This window comes from Aquarana catesbeiana, linkage group LG03, assembly GCF_042186555.1.
Source record: "Aquarana catesbeiana isolate 2022-GZ linkage group LG03, ASM4218655v1, whole genome shotgun sequence".
Lineage (NCBI taxonomy): Eukaryota > Metazoa > Chordata > Amphibia > Anura > Ranidae > Aquarana > Aquarana catesbeiana.
The window spans coordinates 579038843-579055711 of NC_133326.1; the positions used below are offsets into that span (position 1 = coordinate 579038843).

A 16869-nucleotide genomic window follows, 5' to 3' on the forward strand; every position below is an offset into this window, starting at 1 on the left:
TATCCTATTTAGACTTATTCAGAAGTCTTTCTCATAAAAATAACTGGGGGACACTAGAAACACTAGGTAACCAGGAAACAGAAGGGAAAGGACCAGGAAGGGCTCGGGATAGGGATTGGATCAGATCAGGTCAGGTCAGGGCAGATGCAGGCTCAAGGTCAAAATAACAGGCAGCAAGGTCAGAATGCAGGGAGAGAGACACCAAGGCAAGCATGTGAGGGCTTGCCGGGTATTTATCAGCCTGCAGTAATTGCCCTCACGTTACACCTGAGCGCAGAAGGTACTGTCTGCTCCATACTGCCGGAACACCCGTTGGTGGACACTGGTACTACAGCCCAAGGATGCAACAGTGCCACCAGCAGGTAAGTCCTCTTATTACAGGTCCTGGGTGATGGAAGACACCCGCTGGTGGACACTGGTACTGCGATCCAAGAGGCCGACAGTGCCATCAACGGGTGAACCTTTTCATGACACCTTTTTACAATTTGACAATGCGTCGCTTTAACTGAGAATTGCGCAGTCATGCAACGCTGTACCCAAACAAAAACTGCGTCCTTTTTTCCCCCACAAATAGTGATTTCTTTTGGTGGTATTTGATCACCTCTGCGGTTTTTATTTTTTGCGCTGTAAACAAAAAAAGAGCGACAATTAAAAAAAAAAACAATATTTTTTACTTTTTGCTATACTAAATATCCCCCAAAAATGTTTTAAAAAACAAATGTCTTCATCAGTTTAGGCCGATATGTATTCTTCTACATATTTTTGGTAAAAAAATCGCAATAAGCGTATATTGATTGGTTTGCGCAAAAGTTAAAGCGTCTAGAAACTATGGGAAAGATTTATGGCATTTTTATTATTTTTGTTTTACTAGTAATGGCAGTGATCTGCGATTTTTAGCAGTACTGTGACATTGTGACGGACAGATCGGACACTTTTGACACATTTTTGGGACCATTGACATTTATACAGCAATTAGTGCTATAAATATGCACTGATTACTGTATAAATGTCACTGGCAGGGAAGGGTTTAACACTAGGGGGCGATCAAGGGGTTAAATGTGTGATCCCTAGGTGTGTTCTAATTTTGGGGGGGATAGGACTGACTGGGGGAGTAGACATATCATTGTTCCTACTTAGTAGGAACAGCGATATGTCTCCTCTCCCCTGACAGAACAGGGATTTGTGTGTTTACACACACAAATCCCCGTGCTGGCTCTCGTGCACGTGATTGCCATGCACATCGGGTCACCCGCCATGCAGCGCGCACGCGCCCTCTGGCAGCTCTTAAAGGTAACCCCATACCCATATGGGGTTTCACGCAGTGGTGCCATTGTGCTGCAGTAAATGTACATGAGTCAGTCAGGAACCGGTTAAAAAAATGCAGTGCGATAGCCAGAATCTGATCGCTTACCGATAACACTTATGCAATACGATTCCGGTGACGCAAAAAAAAAAGATGCCTGCACATTTTTCGTGCACTGAGATTTGAGCTCATACAAAATGAATGGGCTCATATTGCACTTCAAAGAATCACATGTGATTTGAACAGGACTGAGGTGCAATTCCTGTCCGAATCACATGCAGTTTTGGCACTACTCCTGTGTGAACCCAGGCTGAAAGTGTTTTGTTATATCTGTATCTACAACAAAAATACATTTTGAACCTGCCAGAAATCTTGTTAGCTAACTTCCTGTGTTCTCTGCTTGTGCTGCACTTTTATCAGTTACATTGTTCTCAGCTTTCTATGGAGGAGGCCTCCAAAACATGTAGTCATGGCAACCGCTGTAGGAGACGACTCACCTGTACCAACCCCTCTTCTCGGCCGTGAGTGATGCTATGCCGGCAGGTTAGGGCGCATGCGCGGCTCCCTGCACAGCTCAGCAGGGTGCTGTAGCTAGGTTTGGAGGCTTGGAGAGATAACTTAACCGCCCATCGGGTTCTGGAGTCCATCCAGCTACACAGGCCGGGAGAGGAGGCTTATTTGTTGGTGTCAATGTGAGAATCTTCCTCCATTTGTGAGTGCAACATTTTCTACTTTTATTTTTACCAATAAAAACAGTATTGTACTAGGGTAGCTGTGCACTCTCCCTCTCTTTGTGTGTCAGAATCTGTCTGCTACACAGTGGATTTTTGAGAGAGCTGCAATACCTAGATCAAGAGAACTTGTACACAGACTGTTATACATTCAGGAGGCATTGGCGGGTTTTGCGCTTATAGGTTTTGTATGTTTGGACCGTTTTATCTTGGGTACCAGCTAGCAGCAACCCAAAAAAAAAACCCTGTATACGGTTTTTATCTTTTTTTTTAAAACTCATCCTAACTTTTTGATTTTTTAATTTTTTGTTTGATCTTTTTTTTGTATGTTGTTGTTAATTTTTGTCATTTTTGTGTGGTTTGTCGATCATTTTCTGTAATAACAAATCTATTCATATAGTAATAGCACTATATAGTAGTCAAACATGGCAGACTGCTCCATTTATCCCCAGGAGGAAGTCAAAAACAGAGATAAAAAATCAGCTGAGATTTTTAAGGTGTTATTTTCTAATACCAATCTAAAGGCTGTAGCTGAAGGGCTTCATAATAACAGCAAAGAGATCTGTAACTCTCTTCCTTCAACCTCTTGAAAAAGAGTTCTGGGGCTTCTGTAAAAAGGCAGAGGACATGTTTAATTATCATATTACCCAATGGTGGGATGTAAAATTCTTAAAGCAATATCTCAGCAAGGGTCTGGCACCAAGAGGGCTGCGTAATAAAAAAAGATGCGGCTTCTTGGAACCAGACCTACAGAGTACATGGGACAAAGTCTCAACACTTTGTAGTGCACAATGGATGGAGGTCATATGCATACAGAGAGATAGAATGCTAGTTGCTAGTCAAAATAAATTGAGTACAGTATTTAATTTTTTGAAAAATATCATCAGGTCCCTAGCTACCAATAGTGTAGGGATCTTCTAAATGCCAAGAGAGCTAAGTTTGAAGAAAATCTCATTTACAACAAGCGTAGTAAATTTGCTAGGGATATAGCAGACTATGAAAAGGGCACTATCTTCCAGTGGGGGAAATGTCGGTTTAGGGCACAGAATGTGGGTGGCCCATTTGGGCCCTCCACTTCTGTTCAGTCCCAACCGCCATCCGCAAGTCATAATCAATCTCATCTACCCTTTTGTAAGGGATGAGGTCCTCCCATTGACCAAAACAAATGTCATTTTAAACCCAAGACTCCTGTCTATTCCACTTAAAGACTGGGGCATGTTAAGAATCATCAAGGATGGGGGTCCAAGAAACCACCACATGATACCTCCCGACCAGTTGGAGGTTGTTCCTCCAGAGGTCAACCTCCTATACCCCAGGGTATCGGTACTCCCTCAGGGTCCATACCCATGTCTTTACCCGGTGGGTCCAAAGACAATGGACCTTGGGCCCAATATAAAAATAAAAACAAAAGAGGAAATAATACATCCAAAAGTAAAGATAAAGATAAAAATAAACATGAAAATAAATTAAGGAAGACTGATCCCACTTACACTCAAGAGACCCAAGAGACTTAAGGTAAAGCAACACGGGGTGGGATGGAGGTTCGTCCACTTCCATCTGAGCCGGCTTCCCCTACAGTCCCCCTATATCAAGGGGAACAGGAGGGTGCATGCATTATTAATGTCTCCATCTCCAATCCATTCAGTGTGTTGAGCCGAAAAAATCATATGGAGGTCACCATGGGTGTTAATGCGCCTAGAGATGACACCATTGGTAATAGTCCTCCTGTCTCAATATCATTGAGTGGTGCGGATGGTCCTGTGGTGCTTCCTGGGGACATTCATTTTTTAGTACCCCCCCCTCCCCCCCAAAAAAGAAAAATAGGGGAGTCAGAGGGGGAATTGGAAGGAGAAGAAATAAGGGTGTCAAACAGGGGAAAGAATACCACTGTTAAAATCTTTAAATTATTATCACATCAACTGAGGGAGAGTGAAGTCAGCCTCCTTCAGAAAGGTTTCATCTTTGCTCCTAGTAGCAATGCCAATCTTTGGAAGCTTTGGAATCTTTTAAATCATCCTTTCTGTCTGTGGTGGAGGAGAGTGGCTAATGGTTGGAGCGGACTGAGTAGAATACTGCAGGTGAACACTGTGTACATCAGGCGCATTTGACACTTATAATCTGGGGTCCATCTTGTCCGGTAAGAGGCCATCTGGTTTTATATTTCTCCGATTTGATAATAATAACATTAATTTACTGAGACTGCGGATATCAAGGCGCTGTATCAGAAGTTTATATGAACACTTTTTTATCAGTTGATTCACGACTTTTACTTAAAGTGTTGGATTCGTGTCACTAGGCATATATCAATTATATTGTATGTTGTTTAGGGTTTGCACAATTCCCTCTTATATATATTTGTGTGTGTGAATTAAGTATTTAATTTTTGGGAGTAGCGGCACCTACATATATAATTTTTCACATATTTGTATATTTTTTTAAATGTTTATTTTCTATATATACACTATTTGTTTATCTTTGCTAATAAGTATAATTACATTTATGATTTTTTTCACAAATTTTACATATATTTTACATATTCACATTTTTGTGTATGTTGTCCAATCACGTTCACATCACTATTTTTGGTAAGCGCAGAATAACCTAACCAGATATCCCCTTAAATCATGGTTCCTAAAGCCCCTCTTACATCCGCAGAGCAGCCCTTACATCTGAGTCCCCCTTACCTTAGCGTACACACTTGCTCAGAGGCAGAAAAGAAGGGGCCTATGCACTTGGCTGTTGTGGTACTTCGTTAGTTGGGGAGCATAGGTGTGTGCAACTCAGGCAGCAGGGGGAATCTGCCCCACACTGGGTGATCAGGGTGTGCCCAGGCATGGCTAAGTTGGGGGGGGGACACAGTCCGGTCTAAATAATGTGTCCGGGTTTTAGGCGGTCTGAAACTTGGACACATGATTCAAAACCCGGACTATCCAGGTGAATCCTGAAAGGGTGGCAATTCTAGTTGCCACCCCTCTGGTGCTAGAGAGTCAGCTGTGTGTTTAAAGGAGACAAAATGTCCAGTGCCCTGAAGAGCTCAGTCTATTTATTTCCCAGTCAAGGGACTTTACTTGGACTGTCCACAGAGAAAGATTGACCTCCTCAAGTTGCTGCTACAATACTTTGTCCATTTCTTTACTTGTGCAAGGACCTGGCTTAAAGTTCTACAGAAAACAAAGTATCCTCCTATTTGTACATAGTTCTGGAGTATCCCACTCAAGTCCCCATTACAGCATCATCACTAAATCTTTATGTTTTCAAAACTGAATCTTCTAACTAATATTTGCAAAGTTTCAATAAACCTCTCCATAAATATTTATATACAGTTGTGTTCATAGGTTTACATACCCTGGCAGAATTTATGGTTTATTGGCCATTTTTCTGAGAATATGAATGTTAACACAAAAACTTTTCTTTCACTCGCGGTTAGTGTTTGGCTGAAGCCAGTTATTATCAATCAACTGTGTTTACTCTTTTTAAATCATAATGACAACAGAAACTGCCCAAATGACCCTGATCAAAAGTTTACGTACCCTGGGGATTTTGGCCTGATAACATGCACACAAGTTGGCACAAAGGGGTTTGAATGGCTATTAAAGGTAACCATCCTCACCTGTGATCTGTTTGCTTGTAATTAGTGTGTGTGTGTGGAAAAAAGTCAATGAGTTTCTGGACTCCTGACAGACCCTTGCATCTTTCATCCAGTGCTGCACTGACGTTTCTGGATTCTGAATCATGGGGAAAGGAAAAGAATTGTCAAAGGATCTGCGGGAAAAGGTAGTTGAACTGTATAAAACAGGAAAGGGATATAAAAAGATATCCAAGGAATTGAGAGTGCCAATCATCAGTGTTCAAATTCTAATCAAGAAGTAATAAAAAATGAGGGGTTCTGTTGAAACCAAACCACGGTCAGGTAGACCAACTAAAATTTCAGCCACAACTGCCAGCAAAATTGTTCGGGATGCAAAGAAAACCCCACAAATAACTTCAAGTGAAATACAGGACTCTATGAAAACATGTGGTGTGGCTGTTTCAAGGTGCACAATAAGGAGGCACTTGAAGAAAGATGGGGTACATGGTCGAGTCGCCAGAAGAAAGCCATTTCTACGCAAATGCCACAAAGTATCCCGCTTACAATATGCCAAACAGCAAAGAGACAAGCCTCAAATCTTCTGGCACTAAGTCATTTGGAGTGATGAGACCAAAATTGAGCTTTTTGGCCACAACCATAAACGCTACATTTGGAGAGGAGTCAACAAGGCCTATGATGAAAGGTACACCATTCCTACTGTGAAACACGGAGATGGATCGCTGATGTTTTGGGGATGTGTAAGCTACAAAGGCACAGGAAATTTGGTCAAAATTGATGGCAACACCGGAAGGCAGGAGGAGGACGTGATGTGAACATGGAGCCGAGAGGAAGCGTGAGAAGGTGATCCGAGGAAGATCGGTGGGAGAACTGTGGTGAGAGGCTGCGGGACCTCCACCTCGGACGGTCCTGACCTTCGCTGAATCCTGCTGACACCTCCCCCCCCTTATGCTGGATGCCGGCTTGTGGCGGAAAACTACTGCACCGCTGTGTTCTATCAGCGGGAAAGCTTACTGAGTGGTGAAAAGACCCCCCACTATCCCCCCTGCCCACACGGGGTGGCACTGACCAGCTGGGAGAGAGGGAGCTGAGTCAGGGAACTGGGAAGATTATGCAAAGGAGTGATCCGGTGTTCTGCCGAGAAAGTTCCACTCGGCGTATAAGTTCCCCCCTCTACTGCGCCTGCGCAGTAGGTATCGGCGGAAATAGCCGAAGCAGAACAGCTGAAAATCAGCTGTACACGGCGCCTGTAAGAGGGCCCCTCGCGGGCTCGCTTCGCTCGCCACGCTTCGGGCACGGCCTCGCTGCGCTCGGCACTTTTAGATTCCCCCTCTAGGTCCACTTGGATGGTGGGGAAGGAACCTGGACCCAGAGCGCAGGCGCCGTGTACAGCTGATTGAAGCATTTGAGCTTCGGCTATCTCCGGCGGCTGAGAGTAGTATGTACTGCGCAGGCGCTGCGCCTGCGCAGTACGGGGGGGAACTTATCCGCCGAGGGAACATTCTCGGCAAGACACCGGCAGATGGTTAGCCAGGAGCTCTCTGTCAGCGTCCCAGGAGCCGAGTGAGTGGAAGAGAGCAGAGCGGAGCGGTGACTGTAGATGCCGAAGTGTATGCTGGTTGCTGGGGTGACGGAAGAAGAAGGAGGAAAGGTCAGGGGGAGAAAAATAAAGTGCCGTGTAAATAGACTGTAAGGTAACATCAGAGCCGGCCTGCATGTCAGTGACTGAGGGAGAGGAAACAACAGCATGTGGAGCCTGAGCAGAGGGGGGAACCCCAAAAGCCCAGATGATAAGGCAAACAGACTAAGGGACACACAGCCTTGCACCTTTGGTGTGCTTTTATCGGTGTCGCTGCTCTTTGTGGCTCTCCTTCTTCTTTTTTTTTTCTCCCCATTTCTTCTTTCAACCTCTCTACCCCTCTCATTGAAGATCTTGAAGAGGGGAGAAGAGAGGCAGAGCCATCGTACAGGTGCGTAGTTTCCTGAGAAGCTGGAAAGAAGGAAGTAAGTGGAGAAGAAGAATGGGTGCGTGATAACTTACACCTAAATTGACAAACTCAATGTTTGACTCAGGAATGAATTGCCTATGAAACAGCTTTGAAACGCTCTGAAAATGCCTATGATCTGCTTATAAAACTGCTTTTGAATTGCCTAGGAAAACAGTATATGAACTGCCTATGAAATTGCTTATAAATTGCATATGCAAAAAAGAGCATAGGCAGGGGCAGACTGACCCATCGGGGCCGTTGGGGGCCCATGAGAGGCTCCGCAATACAAGTCTAGCAGGGATTCAGGCAGCGTCTGTAATAATACCTCACACAGCACACTGCTCCTCGCTGGCCCCTCCTTCCCTCCCGTCCACCCCAGGTGCTTGTACTGTACATGACATCAGCTGGGACGGACGAGAAGAGAGGAGGGTCCGGCAGGGGGCAGCGCGCTGTGAGCGGTATTACAGGCATCGGTGAAGCGCTATTTTTTTTTTATTGGAATACCATGGTCACCATCGCAGGTGCGGGAGTGTGTGGCGCTGCACCCAGTACAGGTGTAGGGGGCCGGGGGCTGGTTCCCAACAGGACCACGGGAGGCCCCATGTAACTCTCACGGTCCTCCCCCTGCATGGTCTCCTCCTGTGCCCTCCACTCACCCACAGTGTCCCCCTGTGCCCTCCACCCACCCACAGTGTCCCCCTGTGCCCTCCACCCCCCCACAGTGACCCTCTGTGCCACCCACCCACAGTGTCCCACTGTGCCCTCCACCCCCCACAGTGTCCTCCTGTGCCACCCACCCACAGTGTCCCCCTGTGCCCTCCACCACCCCACAGTGTCACCCTGTGCCCTCCACCCCCCACAGTGTCCTCCTGTGCCCTCCACCCCCCACAGTGTCCCCTTGTGCCCTCCACCCCCCCACAGTGTCCCCCTGTGCCCCCCACCCAGTGTCCCCTTGTGCCCTTCACCCCCCCACAGTGACCCCCTGTGCCACCCACCCAGTGTCCCCCTGTGAAACCCACCCACTGTGTCCCCCTGTGCCCTCCACCCCCCCACAGTGACTCCCTGTGCCAGCCACCCACCGTGTCCCCCTGTGCCACCCACCCACAGTGTCCCACTGTGCCCTCCACCCCCCTACAGTGTCCCCCTGTGACACCCACAGTGTCCCCCTGTGCCACCCACTCAGTGTCTCCCTGTGCCCTCCACCCCCCCCACCATGTCCCCCTGTACCCTCCACTACCTCACCATGTGCCCCGTGCCCTGTGACGTGCTCAGTGCCCTCCTGTGTGGCCTATGGTGCACCCTCCTGTGTGCCCTGTGATGTGCCTACTGTGTGCCCCATGCCGTGTGCCCTATGATGTGCCCTGCTGTGCGCCCCATGCCCTGTGATGTGCCCCGTGCTCTGCTGTGTGCCATGTGATGTGCCTTACTGTGTGCCCCATGATTTATGTAGGTGGGGCTTTGTGTAGGTATGGCTTGCTTGTGGGTGGGGACATCATGATCTTCTATTGCCAGTTCTGTCAGGTTGGATGGTAAACGTTGGTGGACAACCATTTTTAGGTCTCTCCAGAGATGCTCAATTGGGTTTAAGTCAGGGCTCTGGCTGGGGCATTCAAGAACAGTCACGGAGTTGTTGTGAAGCCACTCCTTCATTATTTTAGCTGTGTGCTTAGGGTCATTAGCTTGTTGGAAGGTAAACCTTCGGCCCAGTCTGAGGTCCTGAGCACTCTGGAGAAGGTTTTTTCGTCCAGGATATCCCTGTACTTGGCCGCATTCATCTTTCCCTCGATTGCAACCAGTCGTCCTGTCCCTGCAGCTGAAAAACACCCCCACAGCATGATGCTGCCACCAGCATGCTTCACTGTTGGGACTGTATTGGACAGGTGATGAGCAGTGCCTGGTTTTCTCCACACATACCGCTTAGAATTAAGGCCAAAAAGTTCTATCTCGGTCTCATCAGACCAGAGAATCTTATTTCTCACCATCTTGGAGTCCTTCAGGTGTTTTTTTAGCAAACTCCATGCAGGCTTTCATGTGTCTTGCACTGAGGAGATACTTCCGTCGGGCTACTCTGCCATAAAACCCCGACTGGTGGATGGCTGCAGTGATGGTAACTTTCTACAACTTTCTCCCATCTCCCGACTGCATCTCTGGGGCTCAGCCACAGTGATCTTTGGGTTCTTCTTTACCTCTCTCACCAAGGCTCTCTTCTCCCCCGATAGCTCAGTTTGGCCGGACGGCCAGCTCTAGGAAGGGTTCTGGTCATCCCAAACGTCTTTCATTTAAGGATTATGGAGGCCACTGTGCTGAACCTTAAGTGCAGCAGAAATTTTTTCGTAACCTTGGCCAGATCTGTGCCTTGCCACAATCCTGTCTCTGAGCTCTTCAGGCAGTTCCTTTGACCTCATGATTCTCATTTGCTCTGACATGCACTGTGAGCTGTAAGGTCTTATATAGATAGGAGTGTGGCTTTCCTAATCAAGTCCAATCAGTATAATCAAACACAGCTGGACTCAAATGAAGGTGTAGAACCAGGGTCGCTGATAGGGGGGGACCACCAGCCCTGGTGTACGGGCCGATAACATAGGGGGGCCCACACAGGGAGGGGGATTAGTGACAGACGACAATTGTGTTTCTTTTTCTCCAGTAGATGAAAGCTGCTCTCCTCCCCTTTCCCTGCTGCCAGCTTTTATCTGCTAAGAAAGAGACAGTCCTCCTTCACTATTCCCCCTCCCTGTGTGGGCCCCCTCCTCTCCTTTCAGCACTGGTTTTTAAGGATATTTCAGCTCCTGAGTTTATCTCTCTAACTTAGGCTCCATGCACACTGATTTTAAAATCCACTGCTTCTACAGGAGTTTTGTGTTCTGTCTGTAGAAGCAACTCAATGTTATCCTATGTGTTCATGCACATTAGGACGTTTACAGGCATATTTTGAGCTCAGCGTTTAGAGGCAGAAAAAAAAAAAAACCTTCTGGTTTGCATCTCTGATTGATTACTGGCAGAAAAAAATGTAAAACTCTCCTAAACTTGTCTAAACTTTGTACAAAAAATGCTCTATATGAGTATTTTTTTCTGCTAGGTGAATTGGAGTATTTTTTAAGCCCACCGCAGCCTGTATATTTTTTTCATCTCGCCTTCATTTTTATTTATTAACTCAGTGTTATCTTTTAGATTTGGCAGGAATTCTTTGAGTTATGTTGTATTTGTGTCTGCTAATAGTTTTCTTGTATTTTTAGCGAAATATAGCTTTAATATTTTCTTGGGGGGGGGGCCCTGTCAGGTAGTCTGTATGGGGCCCCACAATTTCTATCAGCAGCCCTGTGTAGAACCATCTCAAGGATGATCAGAAGAAATGGACAGCACCTCAGTTACATATATGAGTGTCACAGCAAAGGGTCTGAATACTTAGGACCATGTGATATTTCAGTTTTTCTTTTTTAATAAATCTGCAAAAAATGTCAACAATTCTGTGTTTTTCTGTCAATATGGGGTGTTGTGTGTACATTAATGAGGAAAAAAAATGAACTTAAATGATTTTAGCAAATGGCTACAATATAACAAAGAGTGAAAAATTTAAGGGGGTCTGAATACTTTCCGTCCCCACTGTATATCAGCAGACTTACCCCGAGATGTTATAGTGAGATTTCAACTATATGAAGAAAAAGCACAAATTTGGGGGAAAATAAGAGGACGACCACCACTAAAATATGATGGAGCGGACCTCCTAGTTTTTACAGACCTAGCATTAGAAACACTAGCCAGATGAAGACTCCTCAAACCCTTACTCGAACAAATGCAAACAAAGAATATTAAATATAGTTGGGGTTTTCTGGCATGTTTAATAGGTCAGAAGGATGGAAGATCAATGAGATTAAGGTTTCCAGAAGATCTACAAGAATTCTGTAATAAATTGGACTTACAAGCTCCGGTTATCCCAGGATGGGCAGAAGAAGAAATATTAATACAGAAGGAAGATGCGGAGATCCCTATCTATGTGTATCACATCAATCAGATGAATTCTTTCCCTGATAGGTTAGAAAGAGAGTACTGTGATCTAAGATGACATCAATAAAATTTATATTATATAATGTTTGCAGGCTTAATATGCCAGCAAAGAAGCATAAAATCCTAAAGGAGGTTAGACATTATAAAGCTGGGGTAGTATTTCTTCAGGAGACGCATATCTCCCATGAGACCAATGTAAAGCTGTTCTTGAGAGATCACCCAACCTGGTTTTATGGGGATTCTACAACAAGCAGAGCAAAGGGGTTAGCCATTGGAGTGGCCAGAGGGGTGCGGTTCATATTGGAGGAAAGAATGACAGACCCAGAAGGGCGATATCTCTTCCTAAAAGGAAAACTTTATGAAATGGAATGTACACTGGCAAACATCTATTGCCCCAATAAGAACCCAACAAATTATTTGAGGCAGGTCATAGGGAAGTTAATAGACTATAAAAGGGAAGTGTGATTATGGCAGGAGACCTAAACTTTTGCTTGGATCCAAGTGTTGATAGTACGTTGCGAGCACAGGGGACTAGGAATGTACAATTGAAAACAATAAAAAAGAAAATGTATCAGTGTCAATTGATGGAAATATGGAGGGTGCAGCACCCTAAGACATAGGATTATATGTTCTACTCCCCTGTGCATGCGACGCACTCAAGGATTAACTATATATTGGTCGAACACAGGTTACTAGAGTTGGTGACTCGACAAGATGAATATTGAAGAAAAAACACTGTCAGACCATTCCCATAGGAGCATGGAAATGAAGATACCAGGTGCCCAAAGACAATTCAATTCTTGGAGATTAAATTAAAAACTAATACAGAGTATAGAAGAGAAAGAGAAAATAAAAGAAGAAATAGAACAATATTTTAAAATAAATGACACAAAAGAGATAACGGGGGCCACCCTTTCGGAGGCCCATAAGGCCTATATCAGGGGTATCCTGATAGAGATAGGATCAGGGCAAAAAAAGATGGAAATATTAATTAAAGAAATCCATGAATTAGAACAAAGGCATAAAAAAGATAGAAGGGGAGGGGCTCCAGGCACTAGTGATCTAGTAAGATCTGGCAAGAATATTGAAGAAGAAAAAAATCACTATATAGAAGAAATACATATAGGGAGAGACAATGGGGTGAGAACATTGCTCTTGCTTCAGAAAATTAGAGAGGAAAATACCCCAGGTCTACTCCTGTCGATTGACGCTTAAAAAGCGTTCGACAGGGTAGATTGGGGATTCATGATGAACACCTTGGAAGCCATGGGGATGGGCCCAAGGATGGTCCAATGGATTTAAACATTATATAAGCATCCTACTGCAAATGTGAAGGTCAACGGGACTTTATCTTCCCCTTTTCAGATGTACAACGGTACGAGACAGGGGTGTCCCCTATCACCCCTATTATTTGTACTATTATTAGAACCCCTGCTAGCAACAATAAGGAACAACCCAGACATAAGAGGAATTAAGATAGGAGAGGAGGAACACAAAACAGCAGCTTATGCCGACGATGTATTATTTTATATTTCTAACCCTAGGATTACAGTGCCCAATCTAATGAAGACCCTGAAATATTATGGAGAATTATCAAACTTAAAAATAAATCTTTCTAAAACAGAGATCTTAAATATAAATGTAAATATAAACAGGAAGAAAGGTGCTTACAGCAAGAGTTTCAATTCATATGGAAGACAGAACTAAAATATCTAGGAATAAGATTAACATCATCCCCAGGGAAATTATATCAGGCAAACTACATGCCACTATTAAATGAAATAAAAAACGGAAATTAGAAAAATAGCAACAAGGCCCCTCTCATGGATAGGACGAATAAATACCATAAAGATGGTAATAGTACTGAAAATTATGTACAAATTTCAAATGTTGCCTATACCCCTACCTCAGACATATCTTAAAACATTAAAAAATATAATAACTAAGTTCATCTGGCAGAATAGGAAACCGAGAATAGCATTCTCAGTATTAAGTAGAGATAAAAAGCAAGGTGGGCTAAAAGTATCAGACTATAAAAAATACTACAATGCTGTTAATTTCACGAGTAATGCAGTGGTCACGGGTGAAAAACAAAAAAAGATGGGTACAAATAGAGAATGTATTGAGTGATACAAGGTTGGGTAGAATTATTTGGATCCCTCCTCAATACAGAGCACTGGGTAAGAATACACATGCACTGACACGAAACGTATTTAGAATTTGGGATCTAATACATAAACAAGGTAAATGGAAATATAATTCTCCACTAATATCACTGAAAGAAACAAATTATTTTATACCGGGAAAGGGGAGGTTATTTAGAGATTGGATAAGAGATGAAAATGCACGACTAAAGGATATAATAGAAAAGGGGAAAATATGCACATTTCAAGAATTGAAACACAAGACAGAGCTGATGGTGATTGATGAATGGTGGTATCTCCAGTTGAAACACTTTGTTATGACTTTGACACAACCATTAAGACCAGCGAAAGATCTAAGGCCGCTGGAGCGGCTGAGTATGGCATCAAATACAAAAAATGATATATTACGGATTTATAAAATTCTAATGGCAGAGGAAGAGCTGGAGGCCCCGCTATTCATAAAAAATGGCAAAGAGAATTAGGAACACTAGGGAATAAACAAAAACTAGGAAAAATTTTGAGATTGGTACATAGCTCCGCAGTCAACACTAACACAGCTGAGATGAACTATAAATGCATTATAAGGTGGTATATAACCCCAGACAAAATAAGTTAATATCAAACAGGGAAATCATCATATTGTTGGCGGGGATGTAAAGTAGAGGGAATGATGGCACATTTATACTGGGATTCCCCAAAAATAAAAAGTTATTGGAAGAAGATTTTACAGTTAATAAAATAAATTACCAAAAGAGAGATATTGGAAGAACCGTGGGCGTGCTTGTTCCATGGGATAGAAAGCTCAAGAAAACAATATAAAGAATCTGTGATACCTCACCTAATCAATGCAGCTAAAAGTCAGATACCAAGATACTGGCAAGAAACAGAAAGCCCCACAATAAATGATTGGTTCAGAAGGGTAGAAGAGACATATAACATGGAATATCTGAGATACTGTGAAGAAGAGGGAATGATGAATAGATGGAAAGATTGGAAGGCGTTTAAGAAGACGATGAGATATGTGGGGGTTGTAGGAGGATAAGACAAAGTGGCAGAACTGTGAGAAAGGGAGAAAACTCAGATAATGGGATGGATGGGGACGGACAGAGAGGTGTGTGTGTGGGGGGGGGGGGGGTGGCTGCGGGGAGGATTCACGGGGAGATGTAAGACACATACACTAAATGTAATCATGTTAAATTTACGGAATTTGTTTTTGTATGTGGATAGAATTAAAATAAATAATAAAAGAAAAAAAATTGATGGCAAGATGAATGCAGTATGTTATCAAACAATACTGGAGGAACATTTGCATTCATCAGCCAGGAAGCTGCGCATGGGATGTACTTTGACATTCCAACATGACAATGATCCAAAACACAAGGCCAAGTCAACCTGTCATTGGCTACAGCAGAATAAAGTGAAGATTCTGGAGTAGCCATGTCAGTCTCCTGACCTCAATATCATTGAGCCACTCTGGGGAGATCTCAAACGTGCAGTTCATACAAGACAGCCCAAGAATTTACAGGAACTGGAGGCTTTTTGCCAAAAGGAATGGGCAGCATTACCATCTGAGAAGATAAAGAGCCTCATCCACAAATACCACAAAAGACTTCAAGCTGATGTTAAAGGGATCAATACACGGTATTAAGAACTGGGGTATGTAAACTTTTGTTCAGGGTCATTTGGGTAGTTTCTGTTGTCATTATAATTTAAAAAGAATAAACACAGTTGATTGACAATAAATGGCTTCAGCCAAACACTAACCATGAGTGAAAGAAAAGATTTTGTGTTATCATTCATATTCTCTGAAAAATGGCTAAGAAATCATAAATTCTGCCAGGGTATGTAAACTTATGAGCATAACTATATATTGGACTAAAAAAAACAACCTTGTCCTTACCTGGGATGAAGAGCAGTAATAGAGACAGCCGGAGCGTGTGTAGAGACATGGTGTGATATGAGTGATATCTTACTCTGCTGTGTGCTGCACACTGATCTCTGTCATCACTGCACCACATACATGGCAAAAAGAGGAACAATTAACTTTTTCTTCTGTAGAACTATGAGTTACATGCTGTAAAATCATCAATCATCTGACATCTTAGATCATGTCTCAGGATGTCTCAAGATGTCATCAGGCCTAAGCAGGTAAAACCAACATGTAATAAATCTTGTTGGGACACTCAGGAAGGAAATGTTAGTTTTGTGTGCGGTTATCTTTTAGTCAAGGTTGTGTCTTGTGTACCTATGTTACCATTATTCATACAGTATATAACAAGAAATAACATTTACCATTGTCAGTCCAATTACTTCTGTGCCTGAGCAGTGCCAGGGTGACTCTGTAATTAGTACAGACAGGGCTGGCGCTACCACTAGGCAAACTAGGCAGCCGCCTAGGGTGCACTGCTGCCTAGGGCGCCCTGCCACTGGTGTTCCTACTCTCTTCTCTCCACAGCAAGCCACTAAGTCTCAGCATCAGCAGGCAGCTGCCGCTCCATTCGCACATGGAGTCAGAGACGCATGGGTGGCAGAGGACTGTGTTTGTGTCCCAACTCCCGAATGAATGGAAGCAAGCAAACATTCATTGATGGGCACTGGTAGGCTGCATTGATGGGCGCTGGTAGGCTGCATTGATGGGCACTGGTAGGTTGCATTGATGGGCACTGGTAGGCTGCATTGATGGGTGCTGGTAGGCTGCATTGATGGGCGCTGGTGAGGCTGCATTGATGGGTGCTGGTGAGGCTGCATTGATGGGTGCTGGTGAGGCTACATTTGATGGGCACTTGTTAGGCTGCATTTTATGGGCGCTTCATTAAAAAAGTGGGGTATACATGGGCAGGGCAAAGGGGGTGGAGTCAGGGGTGGAGTCAGGTGTGGAGCCAAGGGTGGGTGGCAAAATGAGGTTTCGCCTAGGGCAGTGATGGCAAACCATGGCACTCCAGATGTTTTGGAACTACATTTCCCATGATGCTCGCCTACACTGCAGAGCACATGAGCATCATGGGAAATGTAGTTCCAAAACATCTGGGGTGCCAAGGTTCGCCATCACTGGCCTAGGGTGTCAAAAATCCTTGCCCCAGCCCTGAGTACAGATTCAGTGAAGGATTCCACTCTC

The 16869-nt window shown here is 44.2% G+C and overlaps 1 protein-coding gene across 1 annotated transcript in view; it reads right to left on the bottom strand.

The window, feature by feature from the left end:
• LOC141132948 (hepatitis A virus cellular receptor 1 homolog) overlaps positions 1-15853 on the bottom strand; it is a 104873-nt gene extending 89020 nt beyond the window's left edge. The window contains exon 1 of the mRNA XM_073621971.1: positions 15655-15853. Within this exon, the coding sequence (XP_073478072.1) occupies positions 15655-15772 (118 nt within the window). The 5' untranslated portion in view covers positions 15773-15853. The remainder of the gene's footprint in view (positions 1-15654) is intronic.
• Between the last annotated feature and the right edge of the window lie 1016 nt (positions 15854-16869).